This window comes from Cetorhinus maximus, chromosome 3, assembly GCF_964194155.1.
Source record: "Cetorhinus maximus chromosome 3, sCetMax3.hap1.1, whole genome shotgun sequence".
NCBI classification, from domain to species: Eukaryota; Metazoa; Chordata; class Chondrichthyes; order Lamniformes; family Cetorhinidae; genus Cetorhinus; species Cetorhinus maximus.
The window spans coordinates 117,846,648-117,868,705 of NC_135881.1; the positions used below are offsets into that span (position 1 = coordinate 117,846,648).

General features: G+C 43.7%; 1 protein-coding gene across 2 annotated transcripts in view; it reads left to right on the top strand.

Moving 5' to 3' along the window:
* LOC144678862 (histone deacetylase 9-like) overlaps nucleotides 1–22,058 on the top strand; it is a 635,070-nt gene that overhangs the window by 112,823 nt on the left and 500,189 nt on the right. For both annotated transcript variants that reach the window (XM_078538855.1, XM_078538856.1), the window contains exons 2-3: nucleotides 5,984–6,225; nucleotides 9,686–9,836. In XM_078538855.1, coding sequence (XP_078394981.1) covers nucleotides 5,984–6,225; nucleotides 9,686–9,836 — 393 coding nt within the window. The remainder of the gene's footprint in view (nucleotides 1–5,983; nucleotides 6,226–9,685; nucleotides 9,837–22,058) is intronic.

A 22,058-nucleotide genomic window follows, 5' to 3' on the forward strand; every position in this document is an offset into this window, starting at 1 on the left:
GAAAATCATTTCCTTTCAAAGCAAGGTGTGTGCTAACTGTGGTACAGTCAGTTCCTGGTAATTGAGTAACCAGTTCACCACAAAATCTTGTTAAAAGGATAAATCATTTGTCAGGATTTCAGGGACAGAAATGATATTTTTCTTAGTCCTTGCACAATTCTACTTTTTAAATTAATATTTTACTGTAATGAAAAATTTTAATTGTTTTTACTGTTTTTAAATGTTTTAATGGTTTCTGCTCCTCTATGTTCCCATTTTTATTCAAGTTTTCCCCTAACCCACAGGAAAGTGCTGATTCTTCCTGAGGTACAGTTGTGTGAGTGCTGGTACCTTTCCTATGCCTTAGTCAAATGGCCAATTTTTCATGGGGCAAAATTTTTACCTCGGTGGGCAGGTGCGCGCCCAACCCGCTTGAGCGTAAAATGGTGTCGGGCGAGCGTCCCGGCGTCATCGCGCAGTCGCGCTATATTCTGGTCAGTGAGCGTGCACGGGAATTGGCAACGCACCTGCCAACAATTAAAAGGCCTGTTTAGGCCATTGAAGTCTCAATTAAGTTACATTTTTCGCTGCCCGTCCAACCTTACGGTTGGTGGGCGGACAAAAAGGCCACGCGGTCTTTGCATTTTTTTGGAAATCTCATCCATGGGCGGGATGAGGTTTCCAACATCAAATAAAAATAAAATAAAAATTTTAAATTTCACTTGTAACATGTCCCTACTCATGCGACAGAGTCACATAAGGGGACATGTTTTATCACATTTTTCATATTTTTTGTTTGAAAATTCTTCATCTCCCTGAGGCAGCTCTGTGCGTAGTTGCGTCCATGCGCAAAGTTCGTGCTCGCCCCGCTCACCCTCCTCCCCCTGCCTGCACAGGCAGCGCTGAGCGCTGCCGCTCGCGTTCCACACTGGGTGGGCCTTAATTGGCCAGCCAGCGTGAAATCGCCTTCCGGCCTCAATTGCGGGTGGCGGTCGGCTTCCCGACCATCCCACCGAGCCCGCCTGACAAGGGCTAAGTTAGAACCATAGAACCATAGAAAAGCTACAGCACAGAAGGTGGCCATTCGGCCCATCTTGACAATGCCAGCTCAAGGACACCCAGGTGCCCTTTCTAATCCCACCTTCCTGCACCCGGCCCATAGCCCTGCAGCTTATAGCACTTTAGGTGCAGATCCAGGTACTTTTTAAAAGAGTTTAAAGTTTCTGCCTCTACCACCAACTTAGGCAGCAAATTCCAGACACCCACTACCCTCTGTGTAAAAAAATTCTTCCTCATGTCCCCCCTACACCTTCTGCCACTTATCTTGAATCTATGTCCTCTGGTTCTAGAATTCTCCATCAAGGGAAACAATTTTATCCTGTCCACTCTATCTATTCCCCTCATAATTTTGTACACCTCAATCAAGTCACCTCTCAGCCTTCTTTGTTCTAAGGAAAATAACCCCAACCTATCCAATCTCTCCTCGTAGCTACACTTTTCTAACCCTGGCAACATTCTTGTAAACCTCCTCTGCACTCTCTCCAGAGCTATTATATCCTTCCTGTAATGTGGTGACCAGAACTGCACACAATACTCCAGTTGTGGCCTCACCAGTGTTTTATACAATTCCAACATTATATCCTTACTTATATATTCTATACCTCTGCCAATGAAGGGGAGCATTCCATATGCCTTCTTTACAACCTTGTCTACTTGAACTGCTGCCTTCAGGGACCTGTGTACTTGTACGCCAAGATCTCTCACTTCATCTACCCCTCTTAGTATATTCCCATTTATTTTGTAATCTCTTTAACTGTTTGACCTCCTTAAATGTATGACCTCACACTTCTCTATGTTAAAATCCATCTGCCACTTTACTGCCCACTCCACCAACCCATCTATATCATTTTGGAGATTATGGCTATCCTCTACACTATCCACTACTCGGCCAATCTTTGTGTCATCTGCAAATTTCCCAATCGTGCCCCCCACATTCACGTCCAAATTGTTAATATATAACAAACAGCAAGGGTCCCAACACCGAGCCCTGTGGAACACCACTTGAGACAACTTTCCATTCGCAAGCGCATCCATCGACCATTACCCTTTGTTTCCTGTTACAAAGCCAACCTTTTATCCAGTTTGCCATGTTACCCTGAATCCCGTGGGCTTTTACTTTCCTGACCAATCTGCCATGTGGGACCTTGTCAAGTGCCTTGCTAAAATCCATGTACATAACATCCACTGCACTACCTTCATCAACCCTTCTTGTCACTTCCTCAAAGAATTTGTCGCTTCCTCAAAGAAGTTCCACCCCATATGTTGGGCTACCTTTGCCCTCTTCTATAACAACTCAATTGTAATGGCCATATGCAGTCTCTTGACTAAATTTAACTAACCCGATGCAGCCTGGAGATTCATCTTGGTACCTTCCAACCCATATGGCGAAATGCAACACAGGTGACCATGTATCCACAGTCAATGTGGGAAATTTACCCAGGTATTTTGGCACTTATATTCTTGGCCAGTGGGATTGCTTTGAACCTGACTGGCAATATAGCTTCTGGGATTTCTGTTTATCAGGATGAAAAGATTGCACTTTTCTTTTTAATTTACTCGTTGTTGGGATGTGGGTGTCATTGACAAGGCCAGCATTTAGTGCCCATCCCTAATTTCCCTGTTCAGAGGGCATTTAAGAGTCAACCACATTGCTGTGGGTCTGGAGTCACATGTAGGCCAGACCAGGTAAGGACAGCAGATTTCCTTCCCTCTAGGACATTAGTGAACCAGATGGGTTTTTATGACAATCGGCAATGGTTCCATGGTCACCATCAGATTTTTAATTCCAGATTTTAATTGAATTCAAATTCCACCATCTGCCGGTAGGTCCCCAGAGCATTACCCAGGGTCTCTGGATTACCAGTCCAATGACAGTACTACTAAGCCACCACCTCCCCTTAATGCAGTGCTTTATCAAATCCCTTAAAAATGCCTCAAAGGACTTCACATACAATGGCTTTCTTTTTGAAGAGCAGCGATTGTTGATATGAAGGCAAATGCTGTCCTGCGTTCAGTTACTTTTGCAATTTTTTGCAATTTCTATTATTTTTCCTTCATGCTGTCCTCCAGGGCTTCTGTTGTCCTTTCTTCATCTCTGCAATGAAGACAGGACAAAATGTTTGTTCAGCATCTCTTCCATTTTTGTATTCCCTGTTAGAAAGGTTTTTCTTTCATGACGTTGTTACCCGACTCCATTTTCACAGAAAGGTTCTACAAGCAGCGAATGGAATGAATGACCAATAAATCTTCTTTGTTGATGCTGATTGAGAGAGGTGTCCAGGTAGAAGGGGAATTCCCTGCATATTTTTCTGTCTGTGGGTTGGGGTTGTGGTGGAGGGGGGCAGCAGGGGTGGAGTGGGGGGAGCAATTTTAACCCAACACACCCAATTGGGGTGGATATGTGTTTGAAATACCCTGGGTTGCTAAGATTCTGGATAGTCACCTGGATCCTGCCAACCAGCTAAGCTGCCTGACCACAGTCGGCAGGGCCATGCAGATTAAGGTCAAATGACTTGCTTGGGTTTGACTGTAATTTTAACATGAGCCTGAGCAGGAAATGCCAATCAAGACCAGCCAGGAAGAAGAAAAAGCCTCTAGATATAAGTCTTACTCTTAACTTTGTGGAGCCAGGAGTAAGACTACTATTTCAGGTCTTCAGCCCCCACAAGGAAAATTTAAGCCTCCCCTGTCCTTGACATTTTCTGCCTTACCCACCACCTCTCCCTGTGGTCTCATCCAATCACAAGACCCCTTTCACCAGCTTTACCCGAGAGGCAGATGGAACAGCAGTTTAAGTAGCCAAGTCTCAAAATTTCCCCAATAAATGTATCTCTTGAATATTAAAAACCCACCAGTTTCCTTTCATGCATGATCCACTTCCAATTTGCAGTTTTGTTGTAAGCGTTAGAACAATTAAATTAATTAATTATTTGTGCCCAGTGAACCATTATGGAGGCTGTTTTTTAATTGGTGTTTCTGCAGTAGTCGTGGTGGTGATAATAAGAGGTAGTTAAGGTGCTGAGGATTGCTCTTCCATTGCTGAGCCTCCAGTGTTGGCTTCAATGGACTGCTTTTGAAATCAATGGAGTAAAATTGGCCATATTGTACAGGAAGTGCACAATTCACCCTAATGATTACCCCACCACCCAGCCGATGAAGACGGAAATCTGCCTCAGAATGCTTAAGAAAATAAAATATTTTACTTTTAACAATATTATTTCAATATTTGCAAATCCAGTTTTAAATGAACTTCCATCCTACCAGAAGTTGGGCATCCCATTTTCTTGCTTCAGCAACTAAGCTGGGAAGTCCCACACTTAAATTTCTTTTCAGTTCTTGGCTGAACCAGCAGATGGTGCACCATGCAGACACCGGGTGTTCTGGTAGCCCATTTTATATCTCTCCTGAATTTTCCTTCCATCAACTTCCAGAGAAATTATTCCTGATGTCTTGGCCAATATTTATTCCTCAGCCAGCATCATGAAAATAGATTATCTGGTTATGATCACATTGCTGTTTGTGGGACCTTGCTGTGAGCAAATTGGCTGCTGTGTTTCGCTATAGCATATCAGGGACTACACTTCAAAAGTATTTCACTGGCTACAAGAAGCTTTGGGACAACCTGAGGTTGTAAAAGGCACAAACTATATAAATGCAAGCCTGTTTTTTATTTCTGTCACTGTTATATACTCTCCGTCTTTCAGATGAGATGCTAAACCAAGGCCCGAACTGCCTCCTTGGGTGGATGTAAAGTATTGTAAAAGATCCCATAGCACTCTTTTGAAGAACAGGAGGGGAGTTATCTCTGGTGCCTTGATCAATATTTATGCCTCAATCAACAGCATTGAAAGAGATTATTTGGTCATTTGTGGGAGTTTGCTGTGCACAAATTCGCTGTTGTGTTTCCTATGGGCAGAATTTTCAGGTCTGTGAGTGGGGTCAGGGCCCACTTGCTGTTGTGTAAAATGACGCACGGTGACGTCAGGCACGCGTCCTGGCATCACCGCGTGCTATTCAGATTTTCAGTTCGGCAGACGCGCACGAATTGTCAAAGGCCTATTAAGGCCATTTAAACAGTCGTTAAAACAATAAACTGAGCTGCCTGTCCTACCTTAAGGTTGGCGGGCAGGCGAAGAGCCCAAGCAGCCTTCGGGTTTATCATGGAACCTGATCCATGGGTGGGATGAGGTTTCATGAAGGGTTTTAAAGTTTTATAAAAATCTTTAATAACAATCATAGACATGTCCCAGCTCATGTGACACTTTCACATGAGGGGACATGTCTTACTTTTTTTTTCTGCTTTATTAAAATTTTCAGAACTTAAACTAATCTCCCTGAGGCAGCTCTGTGCCTCAGGGAGATTTCTGCACTCTTCCGCATGTTTGCGCGAAAGAGCGCACTCCCCGACTCAGGCAACCCCCCCACCCCGCCCGCACAGGGAGCACTCAGCACTTCCGGGTGCGCGTCACGCTGGGCGGCCCTTAATTAGCCTGCCCACATAAAATGGCAGCGCCCAGCCGATCACAGGTGGCAATCGGCTGCGCGCCCGCCCACGCCTGCTCCCGCCCAAACCCCCCCAACAGGGAGAAAATTCTTCCCTATGTTACAATACATTTGAAAAGTATTTAATTGGCTGTAAAGCACTATGATGACGTTTGGTGGCCATGAAAAGCACTATAGAAATACAAGTCTTTCTTTTTTCTTTTTTATTGCACAAAGTCAGAATCTATCCTATGTTGTCTAACTTACCCCATCTGCTGTGCCCTCCTGTTAATCTGACATTGGCATTAAAGCTGGTCATGGCAAAGGTCATTATCTTCACCTTGACAGATGGCATGAAAGCAAATGGTTAAGGAAACAAATATGAATTGATAAACAGAAAAATAATACATTTCTAAAGGCAGTGACAGAAATGACAGTTTATATATTTTTTTTAATTGAATAGTTGAAGTCAGCTCGCCACTTCCAGTGGCGCTACAACCAACCGCTCCAGTAGACTTACGAACTGACCTGCGGATCACAATGCCAGCTGTGGACCCAACTGCAAGAGAACACCAGTTACAGCAAGAACTCCTCCTGTTGCAGCAGCAACAACAGCTTCAGAAACAGCTTCTCTTTGCTGAGTTCCAGAAACAGCATGAAACCCTCACCAGACAGCACCAAGTCCAGCTTCAGGAACACCTCAAGGTAATGCAGCTTAAAACTCATCAAATCCACCAACATGCACTGCACATAGATGGGATGATAAACACCAGAATACTTGAAATTGCTAGTGTTCCCTGAGTTGAATGGAGGCATCTAATTATTTATGAGTATCTAAATGAAATAGATTTAATAGATGGGATCACCCAAATGGCTGTGTAACACTCCACCTTGTCAGGTGGTTCACAATTGAATTCTTTAGTGTAGTGCCACAAAAATAGTATGGCCAATAACATCCTTGGGCTGTGCTACATGTGATGATATTATTGAATTATTGATAGGAATGAGGACACCATAGCTTGGATCTTCCTCTGATGTTCCATCTCAAGTCAGGCAGGATAGTGGCAGGACAGGATATTGATGACTACCATCAGCATCTTCTACTCATGTCCCTGCCACCCTCGGAACTGCCATGAGGGAAAGAGCAAGTGGGGCAGAAGTGGAGGGGCCTGATGATGGAAGGAAAAGCAGCTCAGGCCCCACAACCTTACCTTTGATTACAGTTACCCTTCAATTATCGGAGGGCCGAGTGTCTCCTTTAAACTAAAATCTGCCACTTCAGGTGCTGCAGCAACAGCGTCCAATTTTCCAAGTTGGGCTTCCACTTTCTTGCTGGGGACCCATTCTCTGTAAGCAGCCCTGACCAGAAACGTCAGGTAGCAGTGGAGACAAGTATATAGATCTGCATTGGCATTCCTGAGTAGAAAAATGAAAACCTAGGCCTGTTGTGCATAGCACCAGAGGTAAGTGACTATCTTTGAATGATCTATTCTCAGCTCAGAGGCTTGGATAAGCCTTGTCCAATAGCTCATTTTGTGCAGCCCAATTGTTAAGGATATGACAATCCTCGTGGAAAATGCATATACTGTTAAATGCTATTTCACTACAACTGTGATAGGCAACATTACACGATCAAGCAATCATATTGACATCTCCGATGTAACTGAAGGTGGATAACATTACATAGAAGCTCAGCTGTTTCCAATATTATTTAAGGTCATGTTTTCCTACAACCATTTTTTGGTTCCCGCTTGCCCTCCCCACACTTTGGTGTTTTTGAAACTGTCACCGTATGATAACAACTTAACCAATTTAATATTGTATTAACAAAAAACTACTGCGGATGCTGGAAATCCAAAACAAAAACAGAATTACCTGGAAAAACTCAGCAGGTCTGGCAGCATCAGCGGAGAAGAAAAGAGCTGACGTTTCGAGTCCACATGACCCTTCAACAGAACTGAGTGTAGTTAAGAGAGGGGTGAATTATAAGCTGGTTTAAGGTGGGGGGGCGGGGGAGAGAAGTTGAGGGTGGGGTGGTTGTAGGGACAAGCAAGCAGTGATAGGAGCAGATAATCAAAAGATGTCACAGACAAAAGGATCAAAGAGGTGTTGAAGGTGGTGATATTATCTAAGAAAAGTGCTAATTAAGAATGGATGGCAGGACACTCAAGGTATAGCTCTAGTGGGGGTGGGGTGGAAAGACTGACAAGGTATTAGTTGTAGATTTAAAAATAATGGAAATAGGTGGGAAAAGAAAAATCTATATAAATTATTGAAAAAAACAAAAGGGAGGGGGAAGAAACAGGGTGGGGATGGGGGGAGGGAGTTTAAGATCTAAAGTTGTTGAATTCAATATTCAGCCCGGAAGAGAGACCAAACGCAAACTGGGCGACCGCTTTGCAGAACACCTGCGGTCTGTCCGCAAGAAAGACCCAAACCTCCCTGTCGCTTGCCATTTTAACACTCCACCCTGCTCTCTTGCCCACATGTCTGTCCTTGGCTTGCTGCATTGTTCCAGTGAAGCCCAACGCAAACTGGAGGAACAGCACCTCATCTTCCGACTAGGCACTTTACAGCCTTCCGGGGTGAATATTGAATTCAACAACTTTAGATCTTAAACTCCCTCCCCCCATCCCCACCCCGTTTCTTCCCCCTCCCTTTTGTTTTTTTCAATAATTTATAGAGATTTTTCTTTTCCCACCTATTTCCATTATTTTTAAATCTACAACTAATACCTTGTCAGTCTTTCCACCCCACTCCCAGTAGAGCTGTACCTTGAGTATCCTGCCATCCATTCTTAATTAGCACTTTTCTTAGATAATATCACCACCTTCAACACCTCTTTGATCCTTTTGTCTGTGACATCTTTTGATTATCTGCTCCTATCACTGCTTGCTTGTCCCTACAACTACCCCACCCTCAACTTCTCTCCCCCTGCCCCCCACCTTAAACCAGCTTATAATTCATTCCTCTCCTAACTACACTCAGTTCTGTTGAAGGGTCATGTGGACTCGAAACGTCAGCTCTTTTCTTCTCCGCCGATGCTGCCAGACCTGCTGAGTTTTTCCAGGTAATTCTGTTTTTGTTTTAATATTGTATTACTTGTCTAAAACTTCTAACTCACAAAATACAGTGGAGATCAATGGGTTATTGAATTCATTGCTAAGCTTAAGAATTTGAGTGGTCTCACTGATAGTTTTGTCATTTATGAGTGTTGAGGTTTTAGGGTAGATTTAAACTTGCCACCCAAAGATAAAACTAGTGTTTGTAGATTGACTGCATTATTTTAAACTGACCAATATTCATTTTCGTTGAATTCAATGAACACCGACCCACTTGAGTCTTTTTGGGCTCAATAGCCCATAGTTCCCTATTGTGCATCTCCTGTGTAGTGGATTAGAGAATCTGTGAAGGGGTCACATTCCTACAGGAGTCAACTTCAACTGCTGGAAGTGTCTGCAACAGAATAAATATACATAATTATCTCTTCATGAAAAAATGCACCAATTAAAGGGCAATATCCAGAACTGTGTGTGTGTTATTTGTGGTACAGTGTAACTCACACTGTCATTCAGTTGAAACATTACTATCAGGAACTTCTGAAAACAATTGAGTGATCATTTCAAGTCATGCTGGCTTACCTTCCATTGCATTCAAGCCAAAAGACCTATAATATATAACAGGAGAAGGTCCCATCCAGGTAGTTTATATTATTTAAGAAGTTATTTAGAAGTATGCGGTTTTGTCCCATTTTGTTCCTCTTTATTAAAGCAAAAAACTTTACTTCCAGTCCATCTGGAAAGATGGGACAATTGCATGGCTGTGGGCTTTTTCATGTCAGCTGCCAACACATTCTGCAGGTCATATGATACAAGCAGCTCACCTATCCCCCTCCCCACCTCCGCACCCCAAGATGAATCACCTTGCTGATGTATAGTGCTTCATCTTGTGGCCAAGCTAAGGACTGGTGTAAGTAAAGCTCAGGTAGCCAAGGCAAAGGACCCCAATGACTGGCAGCCTTGCAGTCTGAACTCAGCAGCCTCTGGGTGAGATCCAACACTCAGCAGCTTGTGCCATCCCCTTGGCCAATCAGTCGTGAGACAGTTGTGGAACTGATAGATTCCTCTGCAATGTTTGTGTCCTAAGAGTTGCCTTTGTTTGAAAGCAACAACAGGAACTGCTAGCTGTGCAACACCAGCAGGAGCTTCTGGAACAGGAACGTAAACTGGAGAAACAGCGCCAGGAACAAGCGTTCGGACGACAGCTACGGGAACAGCACCTTCTATTTCTTCGAAATAAAGAAAGGGGCAGAGAAAGTATGTACTTCAATCCAGTCTTGCATCTGCTGTGTGCTGTTCTTTGTGCTTGAACTGAAAATCCGTCAGCCTTTTACAGACAAATGTTGATTGTATTTGTTAATGGAGCCAGCAATGGTACTAATATCATGCATTATGGATGATACAATTTTAACTCAGTGCGCGAATGACCTCTTTGCAGCTTTATTTTTATTGCAATAATTATTTTCGCCAGGGAAGAACCGCTTATTTTTAGTTGCTATTTTTTATCCCTTTTCCCTCATATTTGAATTTTAAGACCAAAAACAAGAGAAGACATAATCATGTTATTGGTTTTAAGTGAAGAATTTACCAAACACCCCGAGTTCTCAGTTGGTTAATGTACCCAATGTGGTACTTGATCACAAATAATGAGGAAGATCCAGACTTTAGTACTACAATTGTCCTCAGCTATTGGGGAAAAATCATCCAGAGTTCCTACCCCTGGTGTCCATCCATTAACCTGTTGGAAGCTGATGCCTAGAATTTTTGTAGGTTTTCTTCTGATCTCAACTAGCAGCTTTCCTAGGGTTTTCCCAGGTCTTCATTCTGCAGCAGACTATCCAGAAAGCCCCATGCAATTCCATCTCTCTATCTTTGTGGGTGGAAGATGAGGATAGGAATAGGCGTGGCTACAATGTCCGTCTTTTATTGAATAACTTGCCAACATTTATTGTTCAAGCTCACATAAAGAATTGCTGCTTGGCAAGATACTAGATAGCTGCCAGTATCTGTGAGCCCATACATCGGGCAGAATTTTCTGCCTGTCAGGCGGGCGGGCCCGACCCAATCTCCGGTGGGTGGGGAGCCGATCCCCGCCGGAGAAGCGGACCGCACCGCCATTTTACATTGGCGGGCCAATTAAGGCCCACCCAGTGTGACGCCCGGCGGGAAGTGCTATGCTCTTCCTGTGTGGGCGGGGGGGGGATTCCCCAAAAGCAAGAGTGCGCTCTTTCGCACATGCGCACAAAAGAGCGCACATCTCCCTGAGGCTAAGTGCTGCCTCAGGGAGATCGCTTACACTTTGAAAAAGATTAAAAGTAGAGAAAAAAAAATTCCCTAACATGACCCTCTCATGTGACAATGTCACATGAGATGGGACATGTTCATAATTTACACTATAACTTTATTAAACTTTTTTAAACGCTGCATGAAACCTCATCCTGCCGGTGGATGAGGTTTCATGTTTTTTCTATTTGCCGCCAGGGCTCCTGGCCTGCCCGCCAACCTTAAAGTTGGACGAACAGGTCCTTTAATTGTTCAAATGATCCTGTCAATGGCTTCAATTGGCCATTGACAGGTCGGCGGGCCCACAGCTGATTTTGCTGCGCCCCCCGCCTACCTGAAAATTTAAATGGGGCGGGATGACGTCGGGGGTTCTGCCCAACGTCATCCCACGTCATTTTATGTGTCGGTGAGTGGGCCCCACCCCCAGCTCGCTGATGGAAAAATTCTGCCCATCATCTTTGTCAACAACATCAGGAGTTGAGATGGGGAGGACATGAAGGAGAGAATATATCCACTTTAATACTTCTTCTGGTAAACCAACCTGGGGTGATATTATCATCTGAATGCCTAATGGCCTTAGCATTTATTAAAATGGCAGAGAGAGGAAATGCCATGAGCACATTAACAGCACCCAGCAATAATTTCTGCCTTGATAGTTGGGTGATTTATTGAACACTAACTCACTTGTAGAAACCAGGCTAGTTCTTCCTGAGATGTGGCTGTAATTGTTTCTCTCTTTCAACTAAAACAAAGAGCATAGTTGCAAGCTTTTGGCAAAAACATTCAGCTTTCGCATATTACCAGCGGTCATAAAAATCTAGATACCACATTTGCCGAAAGGAAATTGTGACATTCACTGATATTCTTACCTCATGGACTGTGAAATGAAGTAGATGATTTCTCAATGTTTCATTCATTATTTAAAAGCAGAAGGGATATCCTGGCACTCATATTTTCCCTCATGGATAGTGTGACATGTCTATAACTTTAATAATAAGTAGCCAGACAAAAAAGCATTTTTTTATTCTTTCACGGGATGTGGGCATCGCTGGCTGGGCCAGCATTTATTGCCTATCCCTAGTTGCCCTTGAGAAAGTGTTGGTTGAGAAATTGAGAAATCAGTTTAGTCTATCCTATAGAGCTGAAAAGAAGCCTTAAACAATTGCTGTGAAAGAGGAAGATGATGACACCTCGGGGGCGATTTCCATCTCTATTTTCAGCATGAATAAGTTGGAGCATGATGAACATTTTTAGAACAACTCAATGCTGACTTTTTGCTTGAGGCTTGTTCGATGCAATTTTCCTACAGGCCTTGATTAGTCAGCCAGCACTCCCTCCTGAATTATGCAGGAACTACATTATAATGTTTAAATTGTGTTCCAACTATGTGTTAGCACCCTGATGCAAATTTGGCCTTGCAGTGTGTGAAGGGAGGGCAGCTTGCATTCCTCTCCACTGGAACTGAATGTTAGGTGTCAAACAAGGGCTAACTGCTCCAAAAAAAGTTTCAAACTAGTTTTCCTGAGATTCTTGTGGGGCTACAAGCTGTGTGAATGCTCTCCTGTGCACATGCCATGTCCTTTGTTTTATGTCATCCATGGGATTACTTCTCTTTCCTTACCTATCTTGAGAAACCTCTGGCTTGGCTACATGAAGGAACCACCAGACTTTCCATCCTGTTCAGTGAGCGGCCCACTAACCCTCATTTGGAACTAGCAGCTTGCCATGAGTATGAAAGTGAGATCTGATCACAAACCTGGATTAAACATTTCATTGATGTTAACAGGCTCCCTGCTCACTGTTCACCCAATGAATATCAACACCAAAAAATTAAAGAGTAATAGCAGTCTGTTTAAATAAGTTGCCAACTGTAAATGCACATATGTATAATGCACAAATGTATAAATGCACATAAGCCATCTACTGTAAATGCACACATTGTAAAAATATTCAGTTGTGTTTCTTTGTGATTTTTTTTCCCAATTCTGTCCCTTTCCCTCCAGATGGCAGTGGTTGATACTGCGGACAATTCCATGGATCCTGTCAGCCATGGTAGACCAGCTATTTTTCAAATACATGGCTCATTAAGATATCAGTCATCTTATTAGAAACAATTCTATAACCAACATTTATTTTTTATTTCCTATTTTAATTTTATTAATAAATTATCTTGCTTGCTAAAAGTAAAATTACTGACTACAAATTGTCAATTCCAGCTCACCTAGAACAGCAAAGGGCACTTTAACAAACATCATTAGTTGCACGACATGGAACAAACCACAGTTCAAAGTTAGACATCACACAGTGATTCTGATATGTAAACAGTGCTGCCAGGAAACAATTTAAGTATAAATCAGTTCCAAATGCCCTGTCCTGGTACATGCTTTCAGTCAGTACTCAGTTGGAAAAGGTCAGCTACTGATGCCAGCAAAAGCTATTGTAAATAACCAACAAATAGCTGTGTGACGACAGTAAAATCTTTAGGTCAAAGCTGCAATGGTGTCACAGTAGGTATTTGGTGCCTTAACTTTACTAGTACTGATCTATGTAATAGAGAAAATGAAGCAGGAACTGAAGAACTGAACCAATGCAAAGCATGCCTTTAGAGGACTGTACAGTTCTTTGAAGCTTCTATACTTGTTGAAAGGGGTCAATGCAGAGACCTCCAACAGGGACCCATATATTTCATCAGCATAGTTTAATTTGGTTTATGGTTCACTCATTTCGGACTGTTTCAGTTTGCTTCTGATTCATTTAAAGGAGATTTCTGTATAGCTAAGAATCAACAACAATTCTGTCATTTCCAGAACACCCCAGAATACAAGAAGAACTCCATTTGTATGGAAAACCTGGGAAGTAAATTGATATAGATGCAGTATGATGGCAATAAAAGCAAAGAGCAGTATTAAGTTTTAGAAAATTTCTCACCCCTGTATCACTTAGTATCATCTCCCAGCATGGTGAACTCTGTTGTGCTGAATCCCATGTATAAGGCCAGCCTGCTGTATCCTGGTTCTGCTGTCATTTATAAATGGGCACCCTCCTTTCACCACTTAAGGCAATTGCTAACATCTCTTTGCAAAGTGGTTCAAGTAAGCAGCCCTGCCATTAACAGTGGTCTGAAAGACAGTTGTTCAGAGGTTCACTGTAAGTGCATTGAGTGTGCAGGACAGAATGTAGTCATCCTGGTCTATGTTTTGTTAGCTGATTTCAGGGGTGGGACAGCATTAGAGCACTATAGTTAACCTTAGTTGTCCTTTAGGGTAGGCAGCTAGTGGATGAGCTGGACTTTTCTGGACCTATACATTTCTAGGTTCCTGGAGAGGGGGAAAAAAATCAATTCTGTTTGCCACCCAATGACTCTGGCTGGAAAGTGCATGTATGTGTAAATCAAGTAAGGACAGAAATGGACTCAGTTGTGATGCCACACACAGTTGCATAGCCTGCCGACATTCAGCCCAGGCTCACAAGCAAAAAGTAACCATCTGGGCCAGAGACTAGAGGCATGTTGGCAAGTAGGTATGCGTCACCCAGCAAGGAAAGGAAAGAGGGAATAAGAAAGAAAATGATTCATGGGGACCCAGGGCAAAGCCCACAGTATTGGTCTCACATATATCCAGAACCAGTACAAACTTGGTTATTGTAAACTGCCAAGTGGCTGCTACCAGTTAGCAGTTAACATTTACAAAGGCTGAAACATGTCAACTATAAAAGAAGCTAATAAAATAAGAAATCAATACATCAATTTTCTGTGCTCCCATTTGCTGCTTTTTGTGTATCTATTAAAATTTCTGCTGATAATGAGGGACAAGTCAGATGCCTGGGCTGCCAGTGTATTTTCCTATCTTTCTCCACCCACATTCTGCTTCTGTTAGTAAGATCAGCTGGCACCCGACAGCTCCACTCCTCTAAGCATTTGCTCACAATTCCAGTGGTTGGACCCAGGTGACGTGGCCAAGAAACTCTGAACCAATGGCAACTCGAAACTCCCAGGCTACAGAGTCAAGTGTTGCATTGCCTTTCTGGGTTTCCATTGCTAGTCCGTGCAGCTCTGATTTCAGTAGTGTCATCATTTTTAAAGCTAGTGGAAAGTCTACTCATTTAAGCATGGAGTAGCGTGGTACTGAGTGTAACATCAGCTGGTAACCAGCTGGTGTTATTTCCACATACGCACTACTCATTGGTACATTAGTGCGTTTTAGCAGGCAGTCTTAAATCAGCAGCTCCACAATGCTGATATCAGTGTTGGAGGATATATTACTTTTAGTACTGTCACAGATGTTTTTAAAGGTGTTTCCCTAAAGTCACCCTTGAATAATGTTGTATTTGTTTGTGTGTGTGTATTTTCTTACCTGTGGAGTGGGAAATTCAAGTTAAAATAACCCAGCAGCAAAGCGTTTTTACTTAAAAAAAGGTTAGTTCATTTCACTCTATTGCTGTGGAAGTTACTAATGCATACGCACACAAAGATTAGTTACAAATGAAGATAAAACGATACTTATACAAATTGGATCAACTTAGTCCATATTCGGTGCAAGCCTGATATTTTTGAAGTCAAGATATTGCGTTGTCTGAAATGAAAGTTTCCTAGGTTGTAGAGTTGTTTCTGCTGCTGTGATAGCTTCCACTGTCGAAATGCCGGAGGGTGCTTTCACAGGTAGCTTAGTGAATAGAATCAGGCAGATGGCAGAGAAGAGCTTCTTTAGATTCCTTTCAAAGAACTGCTGTGTGGCACTCTTTTAGCCTGGTTGGTCCCCCTCTCCCTGAGTTTGAAGTTCTTGTCTGCTTCTCTGAAGATGTTTTCAAAATGGTTCTCTATGGATCTGCCTCTTGTAAGCCATTGTCTCAAGAATGTTGAATCATGTTCCAAATAAGGAAACTGGTTAGGCCTGTACTCGGGCGCCTATCTTAGCCAATGTCTGTTTGAGGGCCCGTTGAATTCCCAGGCCTGCATTCTCGCCATGACGGAGAGGATCTTTGTTGTGGCGGAAATCCTGGAAATTGCAGAAAATTCTAAGTCCCACCCTGAACCCAGCATTTCCCATTTTTGCAGTGGCGGGACTGGAGTCAGGCTGGGGTTTGAACATGCATGATTTGTGGAGGCAGCTGGCCATTTAAATTGCCAGTTGCATCCACCGAACTTGGGTATTGGAAGACTAGTGGTTTGGAATCTGTAGTGTGCAGATTAAAACAAATAAGAGGAAGTCTGAATTTGGTGAATGTGTTTGGTTAACCAGGATACCCCTTTGAAGAGACAAGCTAACCCTTTAGATAGGGTCCTGGGACACTTTTGGGAGAGGTAAGATACCCTTTGGGAGAGATAAGGCACCCTTTGGGAGAGGTAAAGGCACCCTTTGATATTGTTAAAATTAAACATAATTATGCACTTTTTACACACAAATTCATTGGAACTGTCAAGCTATCAAAGAGCTAACCAGCTGTCAAGGAACTGTTAAACAGCTGTCCAACTATCAAGGAGCTGTCCAGCTCTTAATGAACTGTCAAGGGATTGTCCAGTTGTCAAAGAACCATCCAGCTGTCAAGGAACTGTTGAGCAGCTATCCAGCTGTTAAACCTACCCAGGAAGTGTCAAACCTGTTATTGCTATCCAGGAAGTGTCAAAGCTGTTAAAGCTATCCAGGAAGTATCAAAGCTGTCAAGGAACTGTCCTAGGATACTAGGTGAGTTAACCTGTAGGTGTTAAGAGCAATAGATAGTGGGTGATGGACAAGAATCTGAGCACAAATGTCTTTTGTGAATCCACTCGAGATAAACACATGCCCAGGTTTTTGCCTTGACAGAGAGCCTCGCAATGTGGCAAAAATTCCGGAAATGGCAAAAAATTCTAAGTCTTGCTCCTTAACCTGGCGATTCCCGTCTGGAGTCAGGCCAGGGTTTGCGCATGCACAATACGTGGAGGCATCTGGCCATTTAAATCACTGGCTGCCTCCACTGTAGTGGGATTTTGGAAGACATGTGGAATTCGGAGTGTGCAGAATAGAACAGATAAGAAGAGATCTGAACTGTGGATGTATTTGAATAATCAGGGTACTGTTTTGGAGAGGTAAGTTATCCCTTTGGATAGGGTCCCAGGACACCTTTGGGAGAGGTAAGGCACCCTTTGGGATTGTTAAAAGTGTACATGATTGTGCACTTTTTACACACAAACTCATTGGAACTATCCAGCAGGCAAGGAACTGTTAAGGAGCTGCCCAGCTGTCAAACCTGTCAAAGCTATCCATGATATCCAGAAGCATCAAAACTGTCAAAGCTACCTAGGAAGTGTCAAAGCTGTCAAGGAACTGTCTAAGGATACTAGTTGAGTTGGCATGGAGGGGGTAAGGATGAAGAGTGGTTGTGGGGGGGCATGGGTTGGCATGAATTGGCACTAAGTTGGCATGGGGGTATAGGGTCCATGGGGGTTGGGTAGAGGAGAATTAAGTTGGCTTAGGGAGTATGGGGTCATGGGGTCAAATGGGAAGACATGGGGTGGCATAAATTGGCATGGATGGGGCATAGGAAGTATGTGGAGGCTGAGGGACAAGGGCTGGAGGACTGTTTTTTGTTCCATTATTATTTTTCATTTATTTAAACATAGTCCAGGGGCACAAAGGCAGGCCTTGCACCCAGCCCGCCTTGCACCCCCATTCGACATCCACCACTGTTGGCTGGTTGGCAGGCAAGTGGGTGATGCCTAAACTGTTATGGTTGCCATGCCCACCGCCTACCCACCTGGCCAAGGTCCAAGCCCCACTGCAATTTTACAAGCTGCAGGGCAGTTGTCAGGATGCCTGCCTGTCCCTTGGCCAATTGAGGCCCTAAAGTGCCCAATTAATGGCCACTTAAAGTCCTCACCCCACCAGCATTGGGATTTAATCAGCAGCAAGAAAGGCCCTCATGAAATATCTAGCCAGGCAACTTTCAATGCGTGGGCCGCCTCCGCAGCCTGCGTATTGGTTCTGGGGTTGCCCAGCCCCCCACACGCCAGCCCCACCCTCCCCCCAACCCCCAACACCCTGACCAAAAATCCGACTTGTGGGCAGACACTTTTAAAGGTCGGATTCACCGAGCCGGGAAATCTCCCGATTCAGTGAACCTGACCCAGGGATGAAATTCTGGGCCATAGTCTGGTCCACATCTGAGTGGTACGGGTCAAATTCACAAGAGAAACTGTATGACCACCAGGATCCATTTTGTTTCAGTTTTTTTTAATCAATTCAATGTTTTTAAAGGTAACCTTAAAATACAGTCTCTTTCAAAATTTGTAACACTGTCATGAAAATACTGTTGTGACAGTACTCACCTCTGCAGCTGGGGTACCATGGACAGAACTAGACAATAAGTTTTATTGCCTCACATCTAGTTGCTGGATTTTTTTTCAATGAGTGCATTAGGGAATTTTGAACCAGCAGTTTAAATATGCCAATATGGGTTATCTTGCTGAGAGGAGCACTGTAGTAGAGAAAATGCTGCTTGAAATATCAACTATCCACCAATTTCCATTATATGTTTAGGCAACATCCTCCATTGTTACCATATTTCTACTCTACTAGAAAATATTTGCTGTTATGCTATAGCAACAATAGTTCAATTAACCCATTAATGCAGAACAATAATCACTTTAGAAAAAAATATTTTTCTCCATCATGCATCATAAACATCGCTCATAGAGCAATCAAAAATATGTTGCCACTGTATTGATTTTGTTATCAATGGACTATAACTCTTTAATCCAGATTTCAATTCATACTCTGAAAGTTGCACCTTTTTGAGTAACCATTCTATAGTTTAAGGAAATGTTAGAATATATTATTAAAGTCTTTATAATTGGCTGGATTTTACAACCCCCATTCGACATCCACCACTGTTGGCTGGTTGGCAGGCAAGTGGGTGATGCCTAAACTGTTATGGTTGCCATGCCCACCGCCTACCCACCTGGCCAAGGTCCAAGCCCCACTGCAATTTTACAAGCTGCAGGGCAGTTGTCAGGATGCCTGCCTGTCCCTTGGCCAATTGAGGCCCTAAAGTGCCCAATTAATGGCCACTTAAAGTCCTCACCCCACCAGCATTGGGATTTAATCAGCAGCAAGAAAGGCCCTCATGAAATATCTAGCCAGGCAACTTTCAATGCGTGGGCTGGTCATAAGCAAGTGGGGGTGGTGGTGGTGGGGGGGCTAGGTGCGGCGGGGTTGCCTCTTTAACAGGCCTCCTGGGCCACCGCCGGTTCCCTTCCTCCAGACCTGTCTACCCCGGTCCCCCATCATGCCCTCGCCAGGACATGCCAATCTAGCCCTGGCGAGAGCCCCTGATTTACCTCTGGTCCCGGTTCCAGTGCAGAATGCCTTAATACAGCTTCAATACAGTAATGGCGGTGGCCGCCACTCCCAGGGGTGCTGCTGGTACTGGAGAGCTGCTGGCCTCTGTTTGGCCACCAACTCTATGAGGTGGGACTTTCTGAGGCTGAGGGGTGGAAGTCCCATCTCAAGCCAATTAAGTCAGCAGTTAAATGACCGTGGGGTGAACCTGGTAACCGGAGGTGGGTTCACCCTGGCTTTTACATGTGGGAGCAGGACTATCACCCCCAACATAAAATACATCCCAATGTGTCAGGCACTCTGAATAAAGGAAACCGTTTTGATAAGTTTGCGGGCTGGCACTTCTTCAAATGTTTCATAACCTTTATGAAAAGTCACTAAGCAGTAGAATGCTGCACTAATCATAAATATATAGTAAAATATTTATGACAAGATCACATTACTGTGTCCAGTAAACAAGCTATTATAATAGCAACATTGGAATGAACTAATAAATAAATACATAACTACAATTATAATTTATAAATAATTGATAATAACGTGTATTATGCATTGATGGTGAACTGATATTCTGACTATATATTCAGGTTTGCTAATATATTACTATTGAGAATTTGGGTGTGCTGTAAATACTTTCAGTAGCATTAGTCACTCCTATTGATGCTCTGAGCATCTCATTTTATGGCCGTTGACTGGCACTGTCCTGTATTTATTTTAAAGATAATCTAAGTGCAGGCAGAGAGGGAGTATAATAATAGCATCATTGTGTGGCCAGAACTGGATAGTCGTGGCTCTTGGACATGTTGCCATGTGCCTCTCTTTCTGAAAACAGGCCAAGTAAACACTCGGGCCAGGAAATTCCTCAAAGCCACACCTGGTCTGTTGGTGCTACTTTGCCAGCAGTGCAGTGGAAAGCTTGTTTGCACGAGTAAACAGTGCTTCTGCTGCACTTTTGCTGATGTAATGCTGTCACAGTGAGAGCGGCTTTAAGGAACTCCCTGGCCTAGATGAGGCAAGGTCTGATGTGAATTGATAAGCTGCTTTTTCCGAAAGCCTTTCTGTGGTCTTGTAAGATCCCAAAATGTGACATTTCTCCCTCCCCATTATGGGTCACATATGTGTTAGCTCTTTGGCTCACATTCAAAGACTGTGGACCCAATTTCGATGGGTCTGAACTTCCAAGTGGTGGGCAAGGGTGAGGAGGAATTCTTAAGGTTGGACAGGCAGCCCTGACAATTAGTTCAATTAGATTATTAATGGCCTTAACAGGCCTTTGACAGTTCGCGGGCGCGCAGCCAACTCCGGTGCGCACGCCAAACTGAAGATCGGAATGACGGACGGTGACATCGGGATGCATACCCAACCTCACTGTGCGTCATTTTACATGTAGGTATGTGACGCCCTCCCCTGCACGCCGAACAGAAGATTCTGGCCCAGGAAACCTGGCTGGCCAGGGTTAAATTTAAAAATGGTGGTAAAATCTGAGGCAGGCAACCTCATCAGCGACACACTTTCTGGGAGCTGGTTGGTTAACCTCAAACCCTCCGTCCAAACTCTGTTCAAATCCAAAGTGGATGGGTTCAAGGCAATTTGGGTTTGAGTTTGAGATTTAAAAAATTTTTATATCCCTCTGACCCGAACCCACCAGTTCTGGGGTTAAAATTTCCTTCCATGTATTCCCCACTCAGTTGTCTGCAGAGCTGAAGTTCCACCTGGACCCAGAAGCCAAGGACACACTTGGAAACCTACTCAAGGGATGTGCAACTCCTATGCCTGGCATATTGAGCTCTTGTGCATTGGGGTACTTCTGCAATATATGATAGGCCCCAAGATAGCAGTGCAGCTGGAACACTGTGGATCCCATCTTCACCTTGGTATGGCAGGTGGGCGTCACTCTTGGGTCATGTCATTGGTTGCCTTCTCCTCCATTCACCACTTGGCTGAAATATCTGCAACCAATGACCTGCTTTTCTTGCCCATCGTGGCACTACATCTGGTGGTCTCTTACATCTGCCCCATTAAAAAGTAGAAGCAAATATGCAACAGTCTATGAAGGTCATTTAATATTAAGAGACAGATTTTAGGAAACAGTTCCAGGTAATTTAGAAGCAAAAGCAAAATACTACGGATACTGAGAATATAAAATAAAAACAGAACATGCTGGAAATACTCAACAGGTCTGGCAGCATCTGTGGAAAAAAAACAGTTAACATTTCCAGGTGATGACTTTTCAATCTGGTTACTTAATCAGAACTGGGTAGTTGGATACATGTGCTGTTTATCTTGTGGCCTTGTGAACACAGGTAAACCATTACATGGATACAGATACCAGATGCTTCATGCTGTCCCACTCAGTTAGTCAGCTGATGGCTCAGGCTGGAAATAGGTGGCCAAACAAATGTCAGAAAGCTGAAGACAATGGGCAGAATCTTAATTGCCAAGATGAGCCAGGTTTGTGGGAGTAATGGCAGTTAAAACCCTGAAAAGTGAAATCAGGGTGGGATTCTGACATCATCCCCTCCACTCAGGGATTACATTTTGGGGTGGGAGGGCAGTGTTGTAATATGCAAATAGGTATTTAACTGATGTTGTAATCAAGCCTTCTGGCTTTAACAGACAGCATGCACGTATTCCGAGTCGTCAGGGTCACCAAGGTGAATGCACAGTGGGGAGTGCTTCTTCAGTAAAACTGGCAGGCTGGGAAGGCTTTGATCAGTAAAACTGAGGAGCTCCAGCCATGGCCAGGTGAGAAGCATGCTGCTCAGAACCCTTCTTCTCAGAGAGTGCTTTCAGTGCTTGCCAACTTTTTAGAAGGTAGGTGACGTGTCTTGCACCTCACTCACCTTCAGTTTCCAGCTGCCAGCCTTCACTGTGGCAAAGG